The sequence below is a fragment of the Zingiber officinale genome, chromosome 1B (genome assembly GCF_018446385.1).
Source record: "Zingiber officinale cultivar Zhangliang chromosome 1B, Zo_v1.1, whole genome shotgun sequence".
NCBI lineage: Eukaryota > Viridiplantae > Streptophyta > Magnoliopsida > Zingiberales > Zingiberaceae > Zingiber > Zingiber officinale.
In genome coordinates this window covers 1,881,923-1,904,290 of record NC_055986.1, presented here as the reverse complement: position 1 = coordinate 1,904,290, position 22,368 = coordinate 1,881,923, and the positions used below count along the sequence as shown (strand labels likewise).

The 22,368-nt window shown below is 37.1% G+C and overlaps 3 protein-coding genes across 3 annotated transcripts; 1 reads left to right on the top strand and 2 right to left on the bottom strand.

The window, feature by feature from the left end:
* Window positions 1–149: 149 nt before the first annotated feature.
* On the bottom strand, window positions 150–4,320 carry LOC122046423 (DEAD-box ATP-dependent RNA helicase 41-like). The gene is made up of 4 exons (XM_042607115.1): window positions 4,025–4,320; window positions 3,435–3,528; window positions 1,444–3,088; window positions 150–563 (listed from the first exon to the last, which is right to left on the bottom strand). The coding sequence occupies exons 2-3, from the start codon at window positions 3,502–3,504 to the stop codon at window positions 1,548–1,550; spliced, it is 1,611 nt and encodes a 536-aa protein (XP_042463049.1). The 5' UTR covers window positions 3,505–3,528; window positions 4,025–4,320; the 3' UTR covers window positions 150–563; window positions 1,444–1,547.
* Window positions 4,321–7,819: 3,499 nt separating this feature from the next.
* LOC122046432 lies at window positions 7,820–8,685 on the top strand. The gene has a single exon (XM_042607128.1). The coding sequence runs from the start codon at window positions 8,017–8,019 to the stop codon at window positions 8,533–8,535; it is 519 nt and encodes a 172-aa protein (XP_042463062.1). The 5' UTR covers window positions 7,820–8,016; the 3' UTR covers window positions 8,536–8,685.
* Window positions 8,686–8,898: 213 nt separating this feature from the next.
* LOC122046414 (indole-3-acetaldehyde oxidase-like) lies at window positions 8,899–22,162 on the bottom strand. Its single transcript, XM_042607104.1, has 10 exons — window positions 21,777–22,162; window positions 15,563–17,332; window positions 14,324–14,583; window positions 13,957–14,166; window positions 12,838–13,056; window positions 11,154–12,119; window positions 10,068–10,160; window positions 9,839–9,937; window positions 9,458–9,647; window positions 8,899–9,352 (listed from the first exon to the last, which is right to left on the bottom strand). Exons 1-10 carry the CDS (start codon window positions 21,907–21,909, stop codon window positions 9,123–9,125), a joined length of 4,170 nt encoding a protein of 1,389 aa, XP_042463038.1. The 5' UTR covers window positions 21,910–22,162; the 3' UTR covers window positions 8,899–9,122.
* Between the last annotated feature and the right edge of the window lie 206 nt (window positions 22,163–22,368).

Sequence of the window (22,368 nt, the reverse complement as noted above, 5' to 3'; positions counted from 1 at the left end):
GATTCCATCCGTTTGGAGGAACGGATAGGAATTTAATTAATTAGAATAAGCAATGGGCTAAATTTAATTTGTCCCCCTGTTAAATTCAACAATTCCCTAACTGCAATCATCCTCGCATAGATCAGTTTGCCCATTTAATCCATTCAATCTATTTAATTTGCACGTACGCTTAATTTGATCAATCTGTCTATACAAAATAAGAAATAAGTATTAAGAGATCGCACACTTTATATTATCCAAGAAATTCAATTTCATGAAAATGAATGCTCTAGTTTTATTCCTATCCTCGTTAGCTTTGCAGGGTCCTGTATAATTTTGGTTCCTCGTCGAAGTTGTTGCAGATAACTGAACCTTTTCTTCCAGATGATGATGCTGACCATCATGTAGATGGCCTCCCATGCTCTCAACTCTTTGTACGCTGGAAATCCACCAAATCATGCCTGAGTGTGCAGGAGGAAAAAACTAGAGCCGAAGGTAGCATGGCAAGGATCATCGCAGGTCTTATGGAAAGCTAGATCCATCACGCAAAAAGTTCTCCTTCATCACGCGCTTTGGATCCGCAGCTGAGAAATATGAGCTAAGGTTAGAAGTTTATGGGACATTATAGCGAGTAGATGCATGAGATTTAACCAATACATCCATTACAAACTAGTAACATGTGTAACTGGATTGATCTAGTGCGGAAGCAAATTATAATCAATCAAAAACAAACTAAACTCTCGTTGAAAACTTTGGGACTTTTAAATCAAATCAAGAACCATATAGGAGTCTGAAAGAACAAGCAGACAGCAGCAAAAGAAATTGTTTAAGCTTTTATTACGACTTACATTTGAGAAGAAGAGGAAGTTCAGAAGAAATACAACAATTACTCTGACAAAGTCTGCCTATCTTCTTTATTACCTCTTGTACTATCTACATGGCTGAATGAGTGAATGAAAAACTACTTCATTCAAGTTCATACTTGGTGATTTCACATAATAGTTATTACTGACCAGGAATCATCTTTACTGTTGGGAGAACAAAACTGTTCTGTGAAGAATCACAAAGTTGAATATAGTCTTTTCAACATATTCAATGACTCAGCAACATAATTAAATGGTCAAATTTTCTAAGTTAGATACACTAAGATTCAAGGACAATGCAGCACATATGGAAAAACTACTACATCACCAAGAAATATAGTAATATGACTAGACCCTAACAATCAAAATAATAACATTGTTTTAAGGACAATGCAGGAAACAGAAAATTTTCTATGGTCGAGAATCATAGGACAATGCAGCAGAATGGAATTTCTGCATGTATAAATTTCACACTTCTGTAAAATAGAATATAGTAATTTGACTAGCAAAGAGCTTATTCAAGTTTTATTACTAGAACATTCAGTAATTAGATAGCGTAGATCCAATATAAAGAGGGAAAACTACAAACAACTAACACTACCTGTTATCAGCACCATTATGTTCATTACCAGCAATGCAGCAATTTTCAAAGATTCCTTGGATCTGTAAGAGGTTGTCTCCTCAAACTTTCGTGAAAAAGAATATTTAAGAACCATATTTCCGCCGCTTCCTTGGTTGGCTAAATCCATAGGCACTCAAATACTTTGAATTAGCAAGTTCCTTTGGAATAGCAGCTCCAACAGATTTCAGGTTTTGAACAAGTTCCCTGAATAACTTTTTGTCCTCGTCATTCACAAAGGTAATTGCTGTACCTTCCTCTCCCATTCTTGATGCCCTTCCCACTTGATGAATAAATTCCTCCATTGAATTTGGCATGTCAAAAATAATTACCTGTTGTACTTTCAACAGGTCGATTCCTCGTCCCAAAACTCCAGTTGAGACAATAATCGAAATCTCTCCTGTCAGAAACTGCCGAAGGATTTCTCTTCTATCCTTCATCGTCTTCTCACCATGAATTGAAAGGGCCTTAATTCCAGTTGCAGTAAAAATTGCCTCCGACAAAACATCAGCTCCTAGTCTCGAACCCACAAACACAACAACAGGTGGATTATAATGTTGTTTGCTCATTAATATCTCAAAAAGCTTCTGCTTCTTCTTCTTTGATTCTACCCAAATGACAATGTGTTTTACTGAGTTGCTGGGCCTGTTTGGCTTGCCAACAGAGATAAATATCAAGTCATCAGCCATTGAGCTAGCCATTCTCTCAACCTCTTTAGAAACAGTTGCTGAGAACATCAATGCTTGGGGTTGGGAAAGGGCTTGAAATATTTGCATCACTTGATCTCGAAATCCGTTCTGCAGCATGCAGTCCACCTCATCTACAACCAGAATGGATACCTCACTGAGCTCGATGTCATGCTTAGTTAGAAGATCTATCAACCTTCCAGGGGTGGCAACAATTAATTCAACACCATTTTGGATCCGATAGATTTGCCCAGCCAATGGGTCTCCACCAACCACAAGAGCAGTTTTAAAAGGCAAACCTTTCCCAAGTAACTTGGCTTGCTCCTCCACCTGAATGCACAGCTCTCTGGTGGGAGATAGAACCACAGCCAATGGATTTTTCTGCCCAGAGGCATGCCGCAACCGGATGCTTGAACAATAAGAAATTACAGGAACCAGAAATGAAGCTGTTTTTCCAGATCCAGTGTCAGCAGAAACAAGCAAATTTCTCCTTTCTAATGCTGCAGGTATGGCTTGCATCTGTACTGGAGTTGGTATCACATAGCCAGCACTTTCAAGATTTTTCTCAAGCTTTTCCGGAAGATAACAAGAAGAAAAGGATAACACCGGAGCAGGAACGGAAGTTCCTTTGATGCAAAGTTCAATTTTGCTTCTCAAGGATTCAATCTGAATCGACGTTAAACCTCCTAAGTCAGTTTTATTATTGCCTTTAACATAAAAACACTCATCATTTGTAGGAATTTTCACTAGAGGAGCAGGATTCAATCTTGTATTTTGAGTATTTTCATGTCTTGCCAAGAGGATTGTTTTACACTCTATGCTGCAAATGTCTTCATCTGTCTGATCACATATATACTCACCATAACGACCACAAATGACACAATGAGGTTCCCTTGGAAGTGCTTCCCTCTGTTCCTGACATCTCTGCTTCACAGGGCATTCTGCAGTAATAAAAAAGATAACATAAAATTATTCTGTTTCTTACCCACAATATTAATACTCTGGTTTTCAAATTCTCGTATCAATTTTACATTAACTAATGGGAAAACAACCAACTCAGGCAAGTTAGAAGGATAATACTCTTTATTTCCCAGACCTTTTTGACTAAATTAAATTTACATGTTGATATTTCTAATTCTGTCATTCGTTCCCATGATCAAATTTACATGTTACTTTTTTTTAGGTTCTTTCATGGTAAAATTTGCATGATTATAGATTATGATATATTGAGCTAATGGGCAGCACACTGAAAATTCTGATGAAAAAACAGTGCTTATCATAAAGTACCTCGAGTGTCACATGCAGGGTCGAGAGTTCCGTTGTGATCCATCAAAGAAGCTATCTGGTTGTCCTCCATGTTAACCACTTACAATCAAGAAGACTTCAGAGAAAAGATAAAATAGGTCAACTGGGCTCTGGATTTCATGCCCATAGGCAAATCAATTTTGATAGTCTCGTATACAAAATCAAAATAAAAGAAAATACTTAAATATAGTATGCCAGCTAAACCATTTATTCTTTTCAGATTTGAGAGCCCAATATCTTAAATACACTAGAAAAGAACCAAAATTGTCACCGAATAATTCACGCTTAGAGTTAGTACTAACTATGTTTCAGTTAACACAGACCAGTGGCAGGAGAATTCTTAGTACCTGAGCCTGACCACGCTACATTTGTTAATTTTCATCCTATCCTTGTAGTGTTCATGATTGGTAAGAATTGCGGTCTTTAATTTGTTTCTCCACAAGTTCTCACATTTTTCTTACGTAAAAACCTATTAAAAAAAGATTCCCCATTGCCCAACAAAATCCCCCTGATACAACTTCCCACTAGGGCTCCTCAGATGATGAGCTCACAGACATGGCAGAGACAAATACCGTAACCAGGAGAGAAAATGGCCGAGGAGCCCTGCCACACCGCGTGCCGATCCCTCCACGGATTCTGTTCCTTCACGTAGACCTCAAGATCTGGCAGCGGTGGAAGCCCGGTGGGTTGGGAGAAGTAATCTCCCTTCGGATCAATGGAGAAGGAGGAGGAAGCAAGAGAAGTAGAGGGATACAACGACAAGTGGGGAGGGGAAAAAAAGAAGGCTTTTGACGGAGAGAGGCAACGTCGTCGAGGCCGTCGCCGTGGCGAAGATTTGGGTGTCGTCAGGCGAAAACTTAGGGCTCGAGAGAATATATATATATAAAGAGAATATATATATATATATATATATATATATATATATATATATATATATATATATATATATATATATATTGTTTTTCTATTTATCGTTAACTCTTTTTAGACCATAAAATTTCAATTTTAATCGATTCACCTCTAATTAATCTTTAAATCGAGGTCAAACATTTTTATTAAAAAATATGAGATATTAGTAAAAATTAAAATAAAAAAATCATTTTTTTACCCTTCGACATGGTAAAAAAATAAAAAATAAAAATCTCCAATCACAATTTGAATTTTACATGCAATCCCTATGTATAAAAAAATTTATTTTCACTCATGCATGCAAAGTTTTATTTGTTTCAACTCCCTCATGGAAATATTGTGATTAATTGCTTCTCAAATTTTTTAGATACAAAAGGTCTAAAAATGAGTATAATTCTTCTTAAATTAAACACTTTACATTATAATCGAGTATATTTTCTATTAAATTGAGCATATTTTTTTCTGTTTTAATACAATTCCCCCTAAATTCAATACTATTTAAAGAAAATCTAGTATATTTTCTATCCAATTAAGTATCATTTAAAAAAAAATCTAGTATATTTTCTATCCAATTGAGTATGATTTAAAGAAAAATCTAGTATATTCGAATATAGTTTCTATTAAAATTACCCTTCATATTTTTTAGATATAAATAATCTAAAAATGAGAATAATTCCTATTAAATTATGCACTTTAAACTAGAATCGAGTATATTTTCTATTAAATTAAGTACGATTTTTTTCCTACTTAATATAATTCCTCCTAAATTCAGCACCATTTAAAAAAATTTACCCCCCCAGAAGAGTCCCTGCCAGACAAATTTACCTTAAAAAAACTAATTAATCGTAGCTAGGAGTGATAGGTGTTGTCACGCCCCCCAGAGGAGTCCCTGCCAGACAAAAATCCGACGGCATCTCCCCTGTACCAGTGACAATATGAAGCATACATACATACATTACAATACATAAACATAAACAACATATTCATCAGCCCACACGGCTGGAACATACATAAAATAGAAACAACATAACCACAAAATGTATCAAATTTATATATATGTCATATTTTTCATAGACTACAATTACTATACAGATAAACATCTGTAACAAAATTTCAAAATATAAATACAACGAAAGAAAAGTAAAACAAACTAAAAAAATCAGCACGTCGAGATCTCTGAGCAACTCTATGAAAGTCTAAAATCAACTATAATATCAAAAGGATCCCTGTATCTGCAAAACTGGAGACCAAGGAATGTAGAAAGTTAGCCAAATGGCTAAGTGGATACTCAAGAAAGATGTGCATGAATTTAATCTTATTGAAGAAGTCAAGGAAGTAGAATAAATCACAATATTTTGTTACAACTTTAAGTTATCCTAAAGAAGAGGGCAACAACTAGGGTTTGTCGCTGGCCGTCTCAGCTAGCTTCGGTGAGCTCCGACGAACTCTAACGGTGCTGTCAAGAAAAAGACAGCAACTAGGGCTGCTAGTTGGAGAAGACAAAAGGCAGCAAGGTGCTGCTGTTGGTGGGGAAAAGGAGAGAGCAACTAGGGCTTTGTTTTCCCCCCTTTCCTAGTGGTCCGGCGAACTCCGGCACAATCCGAGGAGCTCCAACGATGCTGCCGAGAAGCAGGACAACAGCAAGGAAGAAGAAACTTGTTGCTTGTGGCCGTTGGAGAAGAGAAAAGCAGAAGAGAAGGGGGTTGCAAGCTTGGAGAAGAAGAACAGGGAGAGCCTTGTTGTTCGTCGCCGCTGGAGAAGAGAAACGAAGAAGAAGAAGAGAGGGTTTAAGGCTTCGATGGAGAAGAGAAGAAAAGAGGAAGGAAGAAAAAGGAGGAGGTGGGGGAAGGGGCGTGCACGTGGGTAGGCATGGGTGTATTTGTTTTTTTTTAATACTTAACATGTGTCATCCATAATTTAGGTGACGTTTGGTTTAGAGGTTTGGGAATGAGGGAATGAATTCATTCCTAAACTTTATGTTTGGTTGATGGGAATGGAATCAAAATTTTGGAATGAAACCCAAAAATTTAGGTATAAATGAAACCCACCCCCTCCCTTGGGTTTTGATGGAATGGGAATAAAAATTAAGTTTTGGACAAAAATACTATATTTGTTCAATTTTCCTTTCATTTCACTCTCTCTCCTTATTCTCTCTCATCATATTTTCTCTCTCCTCATTATATCATTATATTTTCTCTCTCATCATTCTCTCTCATCACACATTCTCTACAATTTTCTCTCTGTAATCTCTTTCATCACACACACTTTCTCTCATTATTTTCTCTCTCTTCATTCTCTCCTCATTTTTTCATCATATTTTCTCTCTCTTCAATCTCTCTTACCATACTCTTTATCCATATTTTATCTCATCACACTTTCTCTCTCTTCATTCTCTTTCATCACACTCTCTCTCCTCATTCTCTCTCATCACACATTCTCTACCATTTTCTCTCTGTATTCTCTTTCATCACACACACTTTTTTTCATTATTTTCTCTCTCTTCATTCTCTCCTCATTTTCATCATATTTTCTCTCTCTTCAATCTCTCTTACCATACTCTCTCTCCATATTTTATCTCATCGCACTTTCTATCTCTTCATTTTCTTTCATCACACTTTCTCTCCTCATTCTCTCTCATCACACATTCTCTATAATTTTCTCTCTGTATTCTCTTTCATCACACACACTTTCTTTCATTATTTTCTCTCTCTTCATTCTCTCCTCTTTTTTTTCATCATACTTTCTCTCTCCTCAATCTCTCTTACCATACTCTCTCTCCATATTTTCTCTCATCACACTTTCTCTCTCTTCATTCTCTTCCATCACATACTCTCTCCTCATTTTCTCTCATCACACTTTTCCTTTCTTTATTTTTTCCCATCACACTTACTCTCTCATCATATTTTCTCATCATACTTTCTCTTCTCAATATCTCATTTTCTCTTATCACACTTTCTCTCACTTCATTTTCCCCATCACTCTTTCTCTCTCATCATACTTTTTCTCTTCTCAATCTCTCCTATCATGCTCTCTCTCCTCATTTTCTCTCATTACACTTTCTCTCTTTTCATTTTTCCATCACACTTTCTCTTTCATCATACGTTTCTCTCATATTCAACTTTATCTTCCATTTAATTTTTTCTCTTATTTTCTTCTAAGTGTAAAAAAGAAAATTTAAATTCATTCTGATTGAAAATATTCAACTAACCAAATATTATTTTTAAGAATAATATCCAAATTTATATTCATTTTTATTCCATAATATTATGATACTTATTATCATCCTATTCATTGGAGAAAATCAAAAGTCACTTGACTCGATCAAACTTCCATCACGAGAAATGCACGTGTTAGGTTGACTTGTACACAGGAAGCACCAATCAAGCCGACCGTCTTCCATCACCAAAACCTCTCCTGCTCAACCAGCTCCCATTTATTATTCTTCCTGTCCTTCTCAACGCAATTTGGTGTCAATTGCCGCCGGTTGCTTCTTCGGCCAGAGTAATGCCATGGTCGCCGCCCTCCAAATGGCGGGCGCTGCGTTGACTTCACAGCCTACTTTTGTCTACTTCTTTCCTTTTGGAAGTACAAGTATGGTATTGATAAACCGCCCGTCCAACTGCCATTTTCGCCTTCGCCAAATCTCCAAACGCCCATGACTCCTCCTCCCAAGGCCGCTGCTGCCGAACCTCGCGAATCGCCGGCGGTTGTCGACGACTCGAACGGGATCCGCCGGAACAATAAGCGGAAGCCGGTCGTCATCTACATGGTCTCGCCCGAGGTCATCCACGTGAAGGCCAGCGAGTTCATGACCCTGGTGCAGCGCCTCACCGGCCCCAGCGCCGCCGCCGGCGAGGAGTGCTCGTCCCCCCGCGTCAGCGTCAACCGCCAGGTGGTGCCGGTGAGGGTCAAAGCGCGGGCGCTGATCCGGCAGCCTCCGACGCCGGCGCGAGATTCGCCGTCGTCTCAGCTTTCGACGCTGTTCTTCCACGACTTGAGTCCGCCATCAACATACGCGGCGCGGAAGGACGAGCCGATGGCGGCGCCGCAGAGTTGGTTGCTTGGCGGCGAGTACTTGGACCAGAGTCCTCGCCGTGAACCGGGGCTGGGGAGCGGTTCGGCTTACCTCGATGCTTTGGACCGGCGGCCGGAAAGATTGGGAGGGCGGCGTTGATCGTATGATCAAAGATTAATTATCCTGTTAATTAATTCCCTTGGATAGCTGGTGAATCTGCTGCCGGTTTTATTTTAATTTGCATGTAATTAAATGTTTAAATTGAGTGATTTTATATTGTGGTTTTGGAATAGCAATAAGAAGTCTTCTATATCGATAGTTTTCAAAAGAAAACAGAGGGAACTCTAATAATGACTCATTCCTGTTCCACGCATAAAACAAGAAGAGACTTTCTAGCATGGCACTTCTTATTGATCAACATCAGACGACAAAGTAAATATACAAACACAAAACTCCCATCATACGGGATCCAATAAAATGAACTATTATACGTAATTTTATCTTACTTTTTATAAGAGATTATTTTCAAAATTCAAATCCATGAATTTTTTATCACATGACAACAATTTTACCATTACGCCAAGACTCCCCTTCAACAAAACAAATATACGAGGAGAGAGAAGATCAATGTAACGTGATTTGGAATCACTCACTAGATATATAACTATTTGTTCGAGTGAATAAAGGATGCCTGAAATCACTATATTGTATCTGATCTTGCTTGTGTACATACCAAGTCAAGCTTGTTAGGCTTCCACTTTCCCTTGAGAAGACGCCAAAGTCTCCAAGTACTTCTCCACCGTGTTTAGGCCACACAGCTCTTTCACTACTGGCATGGTTGCCGGAACGTCGAGTTGGAATGTCGATGCGGAATGGTTATCGTCGTTGGAAGAGAACTCAGCCCGAGCAGCTCTTATCGCTTCTCGAACCGCACAGTGAACTGAAGAAGCTAGAAGCAGTGGCGGTTCTCCGGAAGCTGCGCATGCAAGAAGCTCATAAGCTACTTTACAGATTAAAGGTTTCAAAGTAGAGTTAGTTCGCATGGTAGAGAAACAACTGTGAGCAAAATTGGTGTTCATACCCTTTGAGGAAAGTAGACGCTTCTCGTGATGCCCACTTTTCATTAGTTTAACGTTGAATTGCTTCGGGATGGTGTCGACAGTAGGGATCTTATATGTCCAAGTACCGTCTGAAACTACCAAGCCATCTGAGTTTTCCACATGTTCCTCGTACAAAAAGAACCCAATTCCTTGAACAAAGGAACCTTCAATCTGCCGAAAAAGAGATAGCGAGATTAATTTGTAGTAAAAGAACTATGAGTTCCCAATGGCATATTGCAGTCATAAAATTTGCACAATAAAATCCAAATGACCCCTTATCAAGAGAGACATTTAGCCGTTATCACGATCAAAATTAAAAAGGACAGATGAAGGAGGAGATTCAATGGAAACATCCACCAGACCTGTCCTAGATCCACAGCAGGATTCAAGCTCTGCCCGCAGTCATAAGTAAGATCTGTCCTTAAGATGGTAGTAGCTCCTGTAAGAATATCAACCTCCACCTACATTGTGCACCAAATCACAAGTTACAAAGAATGCAAATTAAACTTGAATAAAGCAGGCTATTGCGACACCACAATGTTACGAGCAATGAAATTAAAGGTGAAAACACCAATGATTATATGAAACTACCTCACTTATAGCAGCTCCATAGTTCAGATAGTCTAATTTATTCTCTGGGACCCAATAAGCACTCGCTGACAAGTTCACTGCTTGCATAGTTGCCTGTGCATAATTTATAATGGAATGTAAATAATTAGGATGAACTCCAAAGTAGGCACAAACCGTCAAAGTAGCAAAAGGGGGAAAAAAGTGTAGTATGTGAGACTGACTACTACTGATATACATCTGAGCTGTCCGTTAATGGATGGGAAATTTACAGCAGCTAAATCCTAAGAGAAACCTCTACTCCAACAATTATCGAATGAAGAAAACACTATGAAGGTAATATAATTGGAAAGTGCATATTCCTTCAAAACATTGTTTTTAATTTTGTCACTATAATTTGAGTTTAGTATGTATATACCTGAAATTTTTAGAACTGATATGCTACTATAGATAATATGGATTAACCAAGACCTAATGCAAACCTCACATGGCATTAGCATTTATGTACATAAATGTAGGATAAATTTCATGAAAAACAAATGCATTGTAGGTTTCCAAATTGTTTCATCATTTTCATGACCAATAACATTTAAAAGTGGGTTTAGACAGCCAATACTCTAACTAGAATATATGGAAGATAAATATATATTGCAGTTAGCATTTGCTTGTTGATTGTAAGCGAAGATTTTCAATTGACAGTAATATTCTTGCCAATGTTTTAAGAACATCTTATCTTTCACCAAAAGGGCATATAGGCATCCAAAAACTTACCATATAATTTATTTTTATTTTATCTACATGACAATAACTGACTGAACTTACTGGCCTTAGAGTAAAGATAAAGATATATGACAATTTAAAGTTTTTAAACGTGATATTTTTTTTTTTTGAGGTAGATATGAAAGCATTTCCCATAAATAAAAGAGGTGCTGTTGTAATTTTCTATTATTTAACTCTAGTATGCAATTAACTACTAAATGTACTATATGTGATATGGAAATGAACATTCGATCCCCGTGCAGTACATGAGAGTGCCAGAGATGAATTACAGAAATGAGCTACAACAATGCTTAAATAATAGTCAATCTACTTTAAGATGTAAACGCACACCTGGGAAATTAGGGTCTCCCATGAGATTGAACCCATTTGTTCTTCTAAACTTTGCTTGAGTGACTTCAATCTGCTGACTAGAATACCGCTAGCAAGACGAACTGCTTCACAGCTTGATTCAGATGTGGTGCTTCCAGCAGTAAAACCTGCCTGAATCAAACTCAAACTATCTACTTGGATGATCCTCAACCTATCCAAAAGATTTAAATTTACGTCATCCCAAAGCTGTCCGAGAACAAATGCTACCATTTGCTTTACCTTTGTCCACAGCCCCTGGCCTATTTCAACACCTCCAACTTCAATAACTACTGAGCCATCATTTAGAATAGATACTTTCCCTGGCGTTGGCCTTGGTGCAACACGGTATATAATAGGTACCCAGGATATTCCTCGTTTTTTCCACTTATTGCAATTATTGAAATATTGGACCATTCCAAGGCGTTGCAGATAGCTAGCTGTTGAAGTCAATTCATTGACTATAACAGGTAGAGTATATTCTGAAGCATCACCACTGCTGGGTCCATAAAATGACCTAAGGCTTTCATAGGTGTGCAGATTTTGCTTTCTGACAGAATCAGTATCCATGGATAGGAAAGCTGCTACATGTTCAATAATAGCTTCAGCAATATAAGATCCCTGTACATCTCCTGGAGCTCGCATGGCTGATTTAGTTGCGAGATTCGTTTTGCATAACTTGATATTGAAAGAGAGAGCACCCCAATTGTACTTTTCCAAAGCTGTTATAACAGCAGATGGAATAAGTGGACTAAGATCGATTGTTATGCCTGCATTTATAAATAAATCAATGTGCAAGGCTGTAATCTTCCCATCAGACTTGAAACCCACAGAATAGTTTATTTTCATTGGGTGCCGTCCTCCTATCATTATCATATCTGTTTTGCGATCAAGGTACATCCTAACTGGACGATGCAATGTAAATGCTGCAAGAGCACATGCGGCTGCTATCTATATATCACAACATATTTTAGAGAGTCTTAACACAGCATTAAATAAACTGCTGCCAAAAATAAAATAATTGAACTACCTTGCATATTAGGATATTATCTTAATTGAGTTCTCAATAAAACATTAGCTAAGAGATATAATCTTTTTGTAGTTTCCTAAACACCAATATGTGGGAAGTAAAGTTCACCAAATACCAGAAGTTACATTATATGAAAGAAGATAAACACATTTCAGCTTAACATAGCAGGTCAGTATAAACCATTTCTAGGACAATCTCATATAATAGTAAATGCATATGGTGTGTCATATAACCCCAAGGATTTGGCCGTACTCTTTTAGCTTTCTGTATATCTCATTATCACAAAAAGAATTGCATTGGTCTTCTTGGATGAAAAATATAGAATCTTGAATAGGGAAATGGCTAATAAAATTCAAACATGAGTAATTAGATCTAAATCTCATTCCATGTGAGTGATACCAGCACGACATGTTTTTCTGACAATACATGGTAGTTAAAAAGATACAAAGAGGAGAAAATAAGATCATGCTTCACCTCGGGTAATGCTAGCATATATGTTATCCAAAGTCTTCTTCACTTGTATTATATGTTTATTATCATTTCTCCAGTAAAAATGAAGGCAAAATAGTTCTAACATTGGATCATATCCATATGAAATACTTCAAATAGATTTTTTTTTTTGTAAATTTTGAAGCTCACCGGCATGGATGGTAGTGCTTTCCCGCCAAAACCTCCTCCAACTCTTCTTGTAATTACACGAACATTATTCTCCGGTACTCCAAGGCATTTTGCAATCACACCCTGGGTATGCTCAGGAAATTGAGTTGAACTATAAACCACAATGCAGTTATCTTCATCTGGAATGGCAAGAGCTGTTTGTGTTTCCATGTAAAAGTAATATTGGGAACCGAGTTTAATCTGTAGATAAACATCACAGACGGTTAATTAGAAACGTAACAGAACACAGGAAAATAACTAATGCTGTTTCTTGGGATAGCTAAATCAAAATCATACTGAAAGAGGCAGAATGCTACTTATAGTGCAGAGTCTAGAAAAATCAGTGTCACCATATGAGCAAGATAGGTCGTTGCTAGAGACTAGTATTAAAAAATGCCAGGTGGCACCTGTATAGCTATTTGAATCATTTAACTTCAGAATTGTCACTTTATTTCTAGGTGGCCATCATCTTAGAAGCTTTTTTTATTATAAGCAAACACAGCTAATGTCAGAAATTAAAGAAATGTAATTGTGGTTGTGGCACCACTACCAAATGTCATTTTCACTAAATATTTATGCTCTTCTGCTCATTGATGGTCCAAATAACCAATTATTGATTAACTACAAGATGAAATTTTTCTGTTCAGAAAGTTCATTACAGAAAAATTGGAACTTATAAAGAATAAATGATCTGGCGGAGATGGTTTGTCTTTTTTTGTCATTTACTATGGTAGATGGTTTGTCTTTAAATAATATTGCCAGGAACTAAGGAGATAGCATGTGGATATAAATTTCTCATGTGCATTTTATTCTATTACTTTATTATGAAGGTGGCAAGCAAACCTCTTTGGAGGCATATATGCAACAGACATCAAATAGTCATGTACTCTGTCACTAGGGCATGAAGAATGGTGGATTCACAAACAACATCGGAGATATTAAGTGAAATACAAAAAAGAATGTAAAAGAATCCAATAGCAAACACATAGCAAGAAATGCCAAGAATATAAAATAGCCAGCGAAAACAGAAGCCAAGCTGAAGATGACTAAGTTACTACCATTTATCTTGGTTAAACTGTGAGAAGAAGTACATGAAATTACCTCGGCTGAGAGAATCTTATAATCAGCTTCATCCATTCCTTTGGTCAGATCACCGATCTGCTTAGGATAGATTGCGGGAGGCAGATCAAAGAAACTTGACCTTGCGATAGCATCTTCGATGGATAGGATTGGAGGTTCCAAGTCCTCATTGGAATAGTGTATGTTTGCTTGTTTAGCAGCCATGTTGGCGTATCTCTGTGTTTCTGCTACCTAAAGCAATCAAATAAATAGATGTAGCTCATGTGGCATTCTTTGTACTGCTTTTTAGAATGTATATTTTTATTTGACGACAATTAACTCTACTAAATTGTGAAATACTCTACAAAAACAGATAGCGATAAAACTAGTCAGAGGAGAATGGGTATACCACAACACCAAGACATTGACCAGCATATTCAGTCAAAGAATCAGCAAATAGTGGTTCATCTCCAAAAACAAATCTGCATCCAATGTTTTCCCCTCGTTTTGGGATGTCACCAGCACCAATATAAGCAATGATTTTCTGTGATGCCTGTGTAGATTTGAATGTAATGCCCTCTATGTGAGCCAAAGGACGTGTGCTGTACACAAATGCTCCATAAAGGCAATCTTTAGGAGAAGGAATATCATCGACATATATTGCTTCACCTGGTTTGGTAATAAGATTTAGTAAAACCAAACACTGATAACTACATAAACTATGACCTTGTCAAACAAATGTAACATTTGTAAAATGATAATGATGTGTAATTTAGCAATCCATTATTAAGCACACAAGAAAGAGTTAAAAGTTCTTCCAAGCCCACAAATTCAGAAAGAAAGTATAATATTTCTCATTTCCATCAAATCAAAATGTCAAGCTTTAGTAATCAAAAAATCCCCACAAGAAAGAAAGACAACGATTGAAAGAACAGTCACATCATGCTACAGGGAGAAAATCAATAACACAAAAAACCATAAGAAAAGAAGCATCTTAATTTCTAAATTTAATATAATTAGAGTTGGAAAATGTATGCATAAGTAATATCAATTCCAGATCAATAAGAATGCTCGTGTTAGGTTACTAAGTAGTCTAATGTTTAATATTCTTATACTATCATTGTAGACATCCTTTCAAAGTAGTGGACAACTGGGTATTAAGTGGGATCAAGTACAAAAAAAATGCCTGTGGATAAAAATTGTCTAGATACCAAAACTATCATAATACTTCCCCTGGATGGAGATCAGATTACAGTAAAGTTGAGCTCACATTTTTTCCAATATTCATTAGAGGTGTGATTCAATTGAAGAACTATATGAGCTGGTAACTTAAGCATAACCATTTTTGTCATATTATTATGAGGCCTCTGTGGCTCAGTAGTCCAAGCACACAATAAAACTGAAAATATTATAGTTTTAAATATCATGAGTTGATGTAAAGGTGAAATCTAAGAGAGAATGAACAGATGCATAATCATATCTTCTGCAACACTTGCAGATTTGTATCATATCGAAGAATTACATTAGATTTGGAAAAGATGTTACTAGATATTGAAAATAAAAACTCTGTATAAAAAAACTGCAATACGCACCCAAAAGACAACAAAAAAACTCTGTATAAAAAAAGAGTTAACTCCAGAACATATACCAGAGGCTTGAATTTCAGCTCCAACTTTGTTGATAGGCATGCCAACAGGATGATAATCTGTGCTAAACTCAACTGACTGCTTTGAAGATAAGATGACGTTAGGATTGCAGAGTTGTTCAAATTTTGATGTCCTTGGTTGCATTATGTCCTCAGACCTATTAGTTTTACCATTTGGATAATCAGTAAGTGTAGCAACACTAGATATATCCACATTGTTAATCTTCTCAGCCACAACTAATTCTTTGGCAAGTGGTTGAAAAAAATTGAACAGAAAAGTAATGGCCAAACTTGCTCTGTAGCTTGAATGACGAGTGCCTACTTTTGGTATTATGGTCTCTTTCAGTAAATGAATGGCTCCAAGTAAAATTGAGGCTGTGAGAATTTTGCCTGTCAAGAACTCCTCAACTTTTCTTGCTCTGATGGCATGTTCACTACCATAAGCCCCAAAAGCCAAGTGTATATTTTGTAAAATAAGATTCCCAGAGATCTTATCAGAAATAACATGAGCCAAGAAAGCAGAATTCAGATAAGAAACAGCATTCCCAAGTGGACGTGGAGCTGCTCGGTATGTTTCAAACAGAATACTGGAATCATTTTCAGGAACAGAAACCATGACCTTGCTAGTTACAGAGGATGAATCTATTGCCGAACTCCAATAAGGAATATGTATGCTTATGAGTATGGTTCTGTCATCACATGGAGGCAACTTAAGAAATTCTTCAAGTGAAATAATTAACCTCCCCGAAGCGGTCTGAAAACAAACAATTGATCCAACAGCAAGAAGTATTGTAGCAATATCTGAGGCAAACTGATTTCTTTGTGCCATAATCAGATTTCCGCCCAAGCTAGCCATATTTCTGATGAAGGGAGAAGCAACCTTATCCATATGATCAGCAATTTTACAAAAGATTAATTTTCCATCCGAATGGAGTACAGTATTATCCTTTTCTTTCAGCACTTCAATAGCCCTGGAAATTGTCACAGCAGCTCCAAATGTAATTCCTTTGCTAACCCTTTTGGCAACTGAGAGTTCTGGTATACCTGTGAGATCAATGTACTTTTCATACAGGTCATTTTCCTTGTAAATGCCAGATCCTGTGTTACCCATAACCAATTTAACATGTCTTTCAGTGAATTCATTGGAATTCAAAAGTTTATAGACTTGTTCAAGGCTAGAAGGCCGATACCACTGGCACTCTGGCAAGCCACTATCTTGGGAACTCTCTAAGGCACCCATAGAGGAATTGATCTCAGATTTCAGGAATTCAGGAAAAGTGCAAATTTTGCCTTGGTCGTGAGGAGGTAGTTTATCAACATTTGCATCCTCTGGCTTCTTCCAAAATGTATTTAGACCCAAATCTTCCAAATCAACATCAGCTGCAAAGCTCTTGCAGACATCTGCAATGGGTCTATAACCGGTGCATCGACAAAGGTTGCCAGAAATAGCCTTTTGAGCCTCAAATTTGGTGATCTTAGAGAATCCAATGGGAGGTTCAGGCCCATCAGTCTTATCTGCATTTGTAAGGGCAGAGAAGAGTGACATACACATACCAGGAGTGCAGAAGCCACACTGAGTTGCATGAAACCCTGAGAACCTCTGATGAATTGAATGGTAGCCATCTTTGGTATTTCCAAGTCCTTCAGTAGTGGTAACAGAGCAAAAATTTATACTGCAAAGTAGTGTAAGACAAGAACTAACACTGAATTCTTTCACTTGATCACTAACTGGATCGTATTTAGAAAGAAGAACAACACAAGCCCCACATCCACCTGCACAATTAAGTTACCTGATTATGTTAAAACAAAAGATATGTCATGTCTGAGTTTATTGTGCGAACGACTAGACAACCAATAACTGAAAAAGTTAATCCATTTATCAAGATAGATTATATTAGTGGAACAAAATGTAGTGCCACCACTTGCACACCATCTGGAAGAATGCATCAAGAGCTGTTTAGTGATTACACATGAAGAAAACCAGATAGAGATTCCAAGGAACTAAATGGAAGGCATTTCTAAAAAATTGCAGGTGAATAATGGTGAATACATGAGAACATTAGAAGATAATCTTTTCCTAGAAAAAAAATACTTGACATCTCTCAAAGTTAATATTTAATGGCTGTGTCGTGGGATTTTTCCCACATGGAGCATTTAGTTATTGGGTATTCTGTTAGGTATTCTGTTAGCCATATATATTGTAGTAGGTCTCCTTATGAATGTGACATAATCCTTCCCAACTTGATATCCAAGTCAGATCTCTACTTCTCAGTCTCCTTGGGTCCAATTACTTTTGGGAAGAAAGGAGGGGGAGAGAAACAATGACAAAATTGCATATGGAGTTCTACTATTATTTTCAATGTCTTTTGTGTCACTTTCTCTCCCCTCATATTTTTCATTCAAGTAAGCAAACCTTTTATGAGAAGCCACTATTTTATTGCAACAATGTGATCTACCCTCTACCACCAACCCTACCTTCATGTCTCATTTTTGTTACACATCTAAGTGACTTACATGACACTTCTTAGGAGTCATCATGTTCTGTCATGTCTTGATTTAGTAATTTTAAGTTAATTACTGAATCTTAAAATCCAAGGTACATTTATGACTAATTAAGTAAAATATAATGACGAGAATAATAGCATTTCGAAGGTCAATGCACAACTTTCAACAAAAAAAAAATTATCAATGAATCCATTTAGAACGATGAAAGAAATCAAGAAGGAATTGATGAAACATATCAACATACAATGAACTTTATTTCGATTATAGAAAAAGAAAAGGGCTTTTCTAATCCCAGTAATAATTCAAATACTTATTACGATAATAATGTTAACACATTATAATGAAAATTAAATAAGTAATATATACCCTCAAAGTGCCATATGAGGCCATGTGATGCCACTAATTTAGAAAATTTATAGACAAATTGACCATAATCTGGTAATCAGCAACTTAACCTATAGAAATATATGTTTATGGATTGTCAAAATGAAATTTCGATCTAAAATCTCAGATGTACTGACTATATTTGGTTTAATCCTATTATTTGTTGGACCCCGTGGGTATTTTGATGTGATCAACCAAGTTAGGTTAGGTCCTGTTGTTATTTGATCCCTGTGTCTAAGTGTGCAGGAACTTAGGAGCGCAGGAAGTCGAGCGGAAGACGCAGCTAGCGAAAAGGACGGCACGGGAAGGGAGCCGACGGGCTCGGTGCGTCCGAAGGATGAGAGAGCTGCGGAAGAGTACACCATTGGGCGAGAAGAACGTGCGCGACGTTCGAGAGACGTAAAGCCGGGACGGAAGACTGCTCGAGGAGAAGGTCGGAAATTGGGTTCGGGTGATCCCTATTTCGGTTGGCCGGAATCACCCAAACCCATGAAGCTTCGGAAGTCAAAGCAAAGGAGAAAGCGAGCTGAAAATGCAGCTCAAGGCGCCTTCATCAAGATTGGAGGCGCCTCCACCTTTGAGGCACCTCAATCAAGCATTGGAGGTACCTCAAACCTTTGAGGCGCCTTCAAGCTTGTTTGAGGCACCTCAGCGCGGGTCAACTCGACCGTTTGTGTGCGGATAGAACTTTATCCGCTTGACTTGGTTGGAGGCGCCTTGAACCTTATTGGAGGCGCCTTGAACCCTCAGGCCGTTTGTGTGCGGATAGAACTTTATCCGCTTGACTTGGTTGGAGGCGCCTTGAACCTTATTGGAGGCGCCTTGGACCCTCAGAATAGACTTTCCAGGAGCTATATAAAGGTCCCTGGAGCTAGGAAATATTCATTCATTCAAGCAATCAACTCTGTAATCATTCCTAACAACCTCTGAGCGTTCTAAGTGTGTAAAAAGGCTTCTCCGCCTACAGTGAAGGAGATATTCTAGTGGAATTGTTCAACCGCTTTGGATTAACAACCGTCTTGGTTGTAACCAAGTTAATTTCTGGTCTCCTTTTTATTTCTGCTTATTTATTTGTTTAGTGTTGCATTTTTGAGTTAAAAATCTTGAGGAGGGTATAGTTTTATTTTTCAGGCAATTCACCCCCCTCTTGCCGGTCTCGCTACGCCAACATTATTTTGGACTATTATTATTCAATTAAACCATTTAATTGAACATTTGAAAAACATACATCAATTAGAAAAGAAAACAGAACATGAAGCAGTTAAACTAATTGGACAATTAAAAAAAATCAAATTCCGATGAAGGAATATTTTTTTTATAAACATTGGTTAATGTTTTGATTCACCCAAATAGATTAACAACTTGTGCAGCCTTTGGTCTTGTCAAAAAAAAAAAAAAAAAATCAAATGCTATAACCTTTCAAATTGAAGGGGAGCCTTGGTGCAACAGTAAAGTTATTGCCCAAAAGGTCACGACTTCGAATCTTGGAAATAACCTCTTACAAAAAGCAAGGTAAGGCTACATATAATGGATCTTTACCTAAACCTGCATGGCGGGAGTTTCGTGCACCGGGCTGTTCTTTTTTTTTATAACCTTTCAAATTCTTGCCAAATCTAATAAGTATTTTCAAAAGTTTTAAATCATGACGCATCAATGTTTGAACTACAATGACAAGAAATCCATTCTAATATTATAAAATCTCATCAATCATTGAACCACTAAACCCCCACCTTTGATGACCAATCATCATTTCAAACCAATTAACATCATATGTCATATTATCTCATGTCCTATTATCATTTCAATCAAATTAATATATTTGTTAACGTGATTAGACATACTCCTATGATGTTTTCTCACTCCATATTTCTGATTTTATATAGGTCACATCACAGCCATAATATTATAGTTAAGTTTACTAAAAGGGCACTTGACAACCATACATAAGCCTAATCAACAAAACACTGCGTCAACCAATCCATTTGCTTAACCTTCATTGAGAGGATTGTTTGCTGACTGCCCAGTTAATTAGATACATCCCTGTTACTGTTATAAACCACCTCAATAATAAAATCAAAAACAAATTGCAATCGTTTGATATTTTAATATATAATATTTATGTACTCTTGCCATCTATACAAAATTACTAAAATATTTTTAAAAAGATTTAAATTAAATGAATTTGTCTTTCTTTTCTTATAATTTTAAACTGAATAACTTAATTTAATTATTTTCAACCATGAAATATATTGATTATTTTCAATTAAAATAAATATTTAATTGCTTATGAATGATATATTATTTTAATTGCACTACTTTTATGTATCTAAAACGATTAAAAGTTACATATGCAAAGTCCTCCCATGATGAGTTACGGAGTAATAAAGAAGTTTTATGAGCTTTGCAACTATTATAAATTTGGATTTTAGCATTTTAAATCAGCGGTGGGCCTCACAAGTTGATAGGTCAGTTCTTGAGTGGATCATAAAGATTGGTATCATAGCGGACCTAATCCTGTGTGTGATGAGGCATTGAGAAGGTGTACGAGACCTCCCATGCATTAATTAGGGATTATTTTAAAGTATAAAATTGAATCTAGGTGTTGATAGAATGCCAAGCCATAAGTAAGGGACACTTAAATTTAGTCACACATTGAGTTGTTGACTAATAATGAAATTTTATAGCCTTAGATGAGTACTGAGCTACTACTATCAATGATAAAGTCACACAAGTTGATGGGCTGAGTTCTCTCATCTAAATCGGTCAATGAAACAAATAGTAAAAATAATGTAACCCAAAATGGAAATATCAAGACTACTGATATCCAAAAGACTGAAACAGTTCGAACGAATAACAGATTAACAGGTAGATTCAAAAAATGAAAAAGACCAGAGTAAAAACAGGAAGATTCAATCCCCTTCTAGCAGTTGAAAATCAACACTTTTAATATTTAATTTTTTTTAAAAAAACGAAAAACAATTCCCTGTTCAAATTCAACATCAACCAAACAAAAAATAAATAAAACATCGAAATTTTAGAAAGCAAAAGTAATGAAGAACCAAGAAGCACCTTTCAGCTTTTAAAATTAATGAAACTTTCAATTCAGAGAAAAATTTGCATCTTTTCTCCCAGAAAGAAGGGTACTAAAATTACTTGAACAAGTAATACAAACATCTTCGGCAGCAAGAAAACGCTCATTTTCGACAAGGAAACAACCAAGGAAAACCTTTACGAACCAAGCGACTATATATCTCCAACTCGAAATCAACAAAATATGAGAGAGAGAGAGAGAGAGAGAGAGAGAGAGAGAGAGAATATAGCCACTTACCCTCGCCGCAACCGAGCTTGGATCCAGTGAATCGAGTGCGGGTTCTCAAGAACTCGAGCAAGGTGGTGGAAGGATCGACCTTGGCTAACTCGAACCTCTCTCTGTTCACAGCGAACACCAACCTCCCAGCCATCCTTCACGCAACGGCCTCCTCTGCCACGGCATGGGAACCCTGCGTCTCCGCCGCCTTTTATCGTCGCGCAACATGGAGCAGGAGGAGTAGGTTCTACCGCCGCCGCCATCTCAATCAAAGTCAAAGACCAAGGGGCCAATCAGATCAAAATGTCAAATTGCATGGCAGACAGTAGCACTCAGGATAACGCCTCTTTGGCTCCCCGTTGAAGGCGAGGTCTTCGCCTTCGCTCGTCGATTAGGTCGAGTGTTTGCCTCGCTTTATTTTCCAAGACGGAAGAGAATAACTAATATAGTCGGAGGCAAATTAAGCGAAAATGTACCTATAATCATCTAAATTCCAATTATGCCCCTATGCTTCTTTTATCAAAATACCCCTCATATCTTCTATATTGTCATGGATTTGACCAACACGTTGCCACGACTGTAATTTGTTTTTAAGTTAGATCCTTTTCTAAGT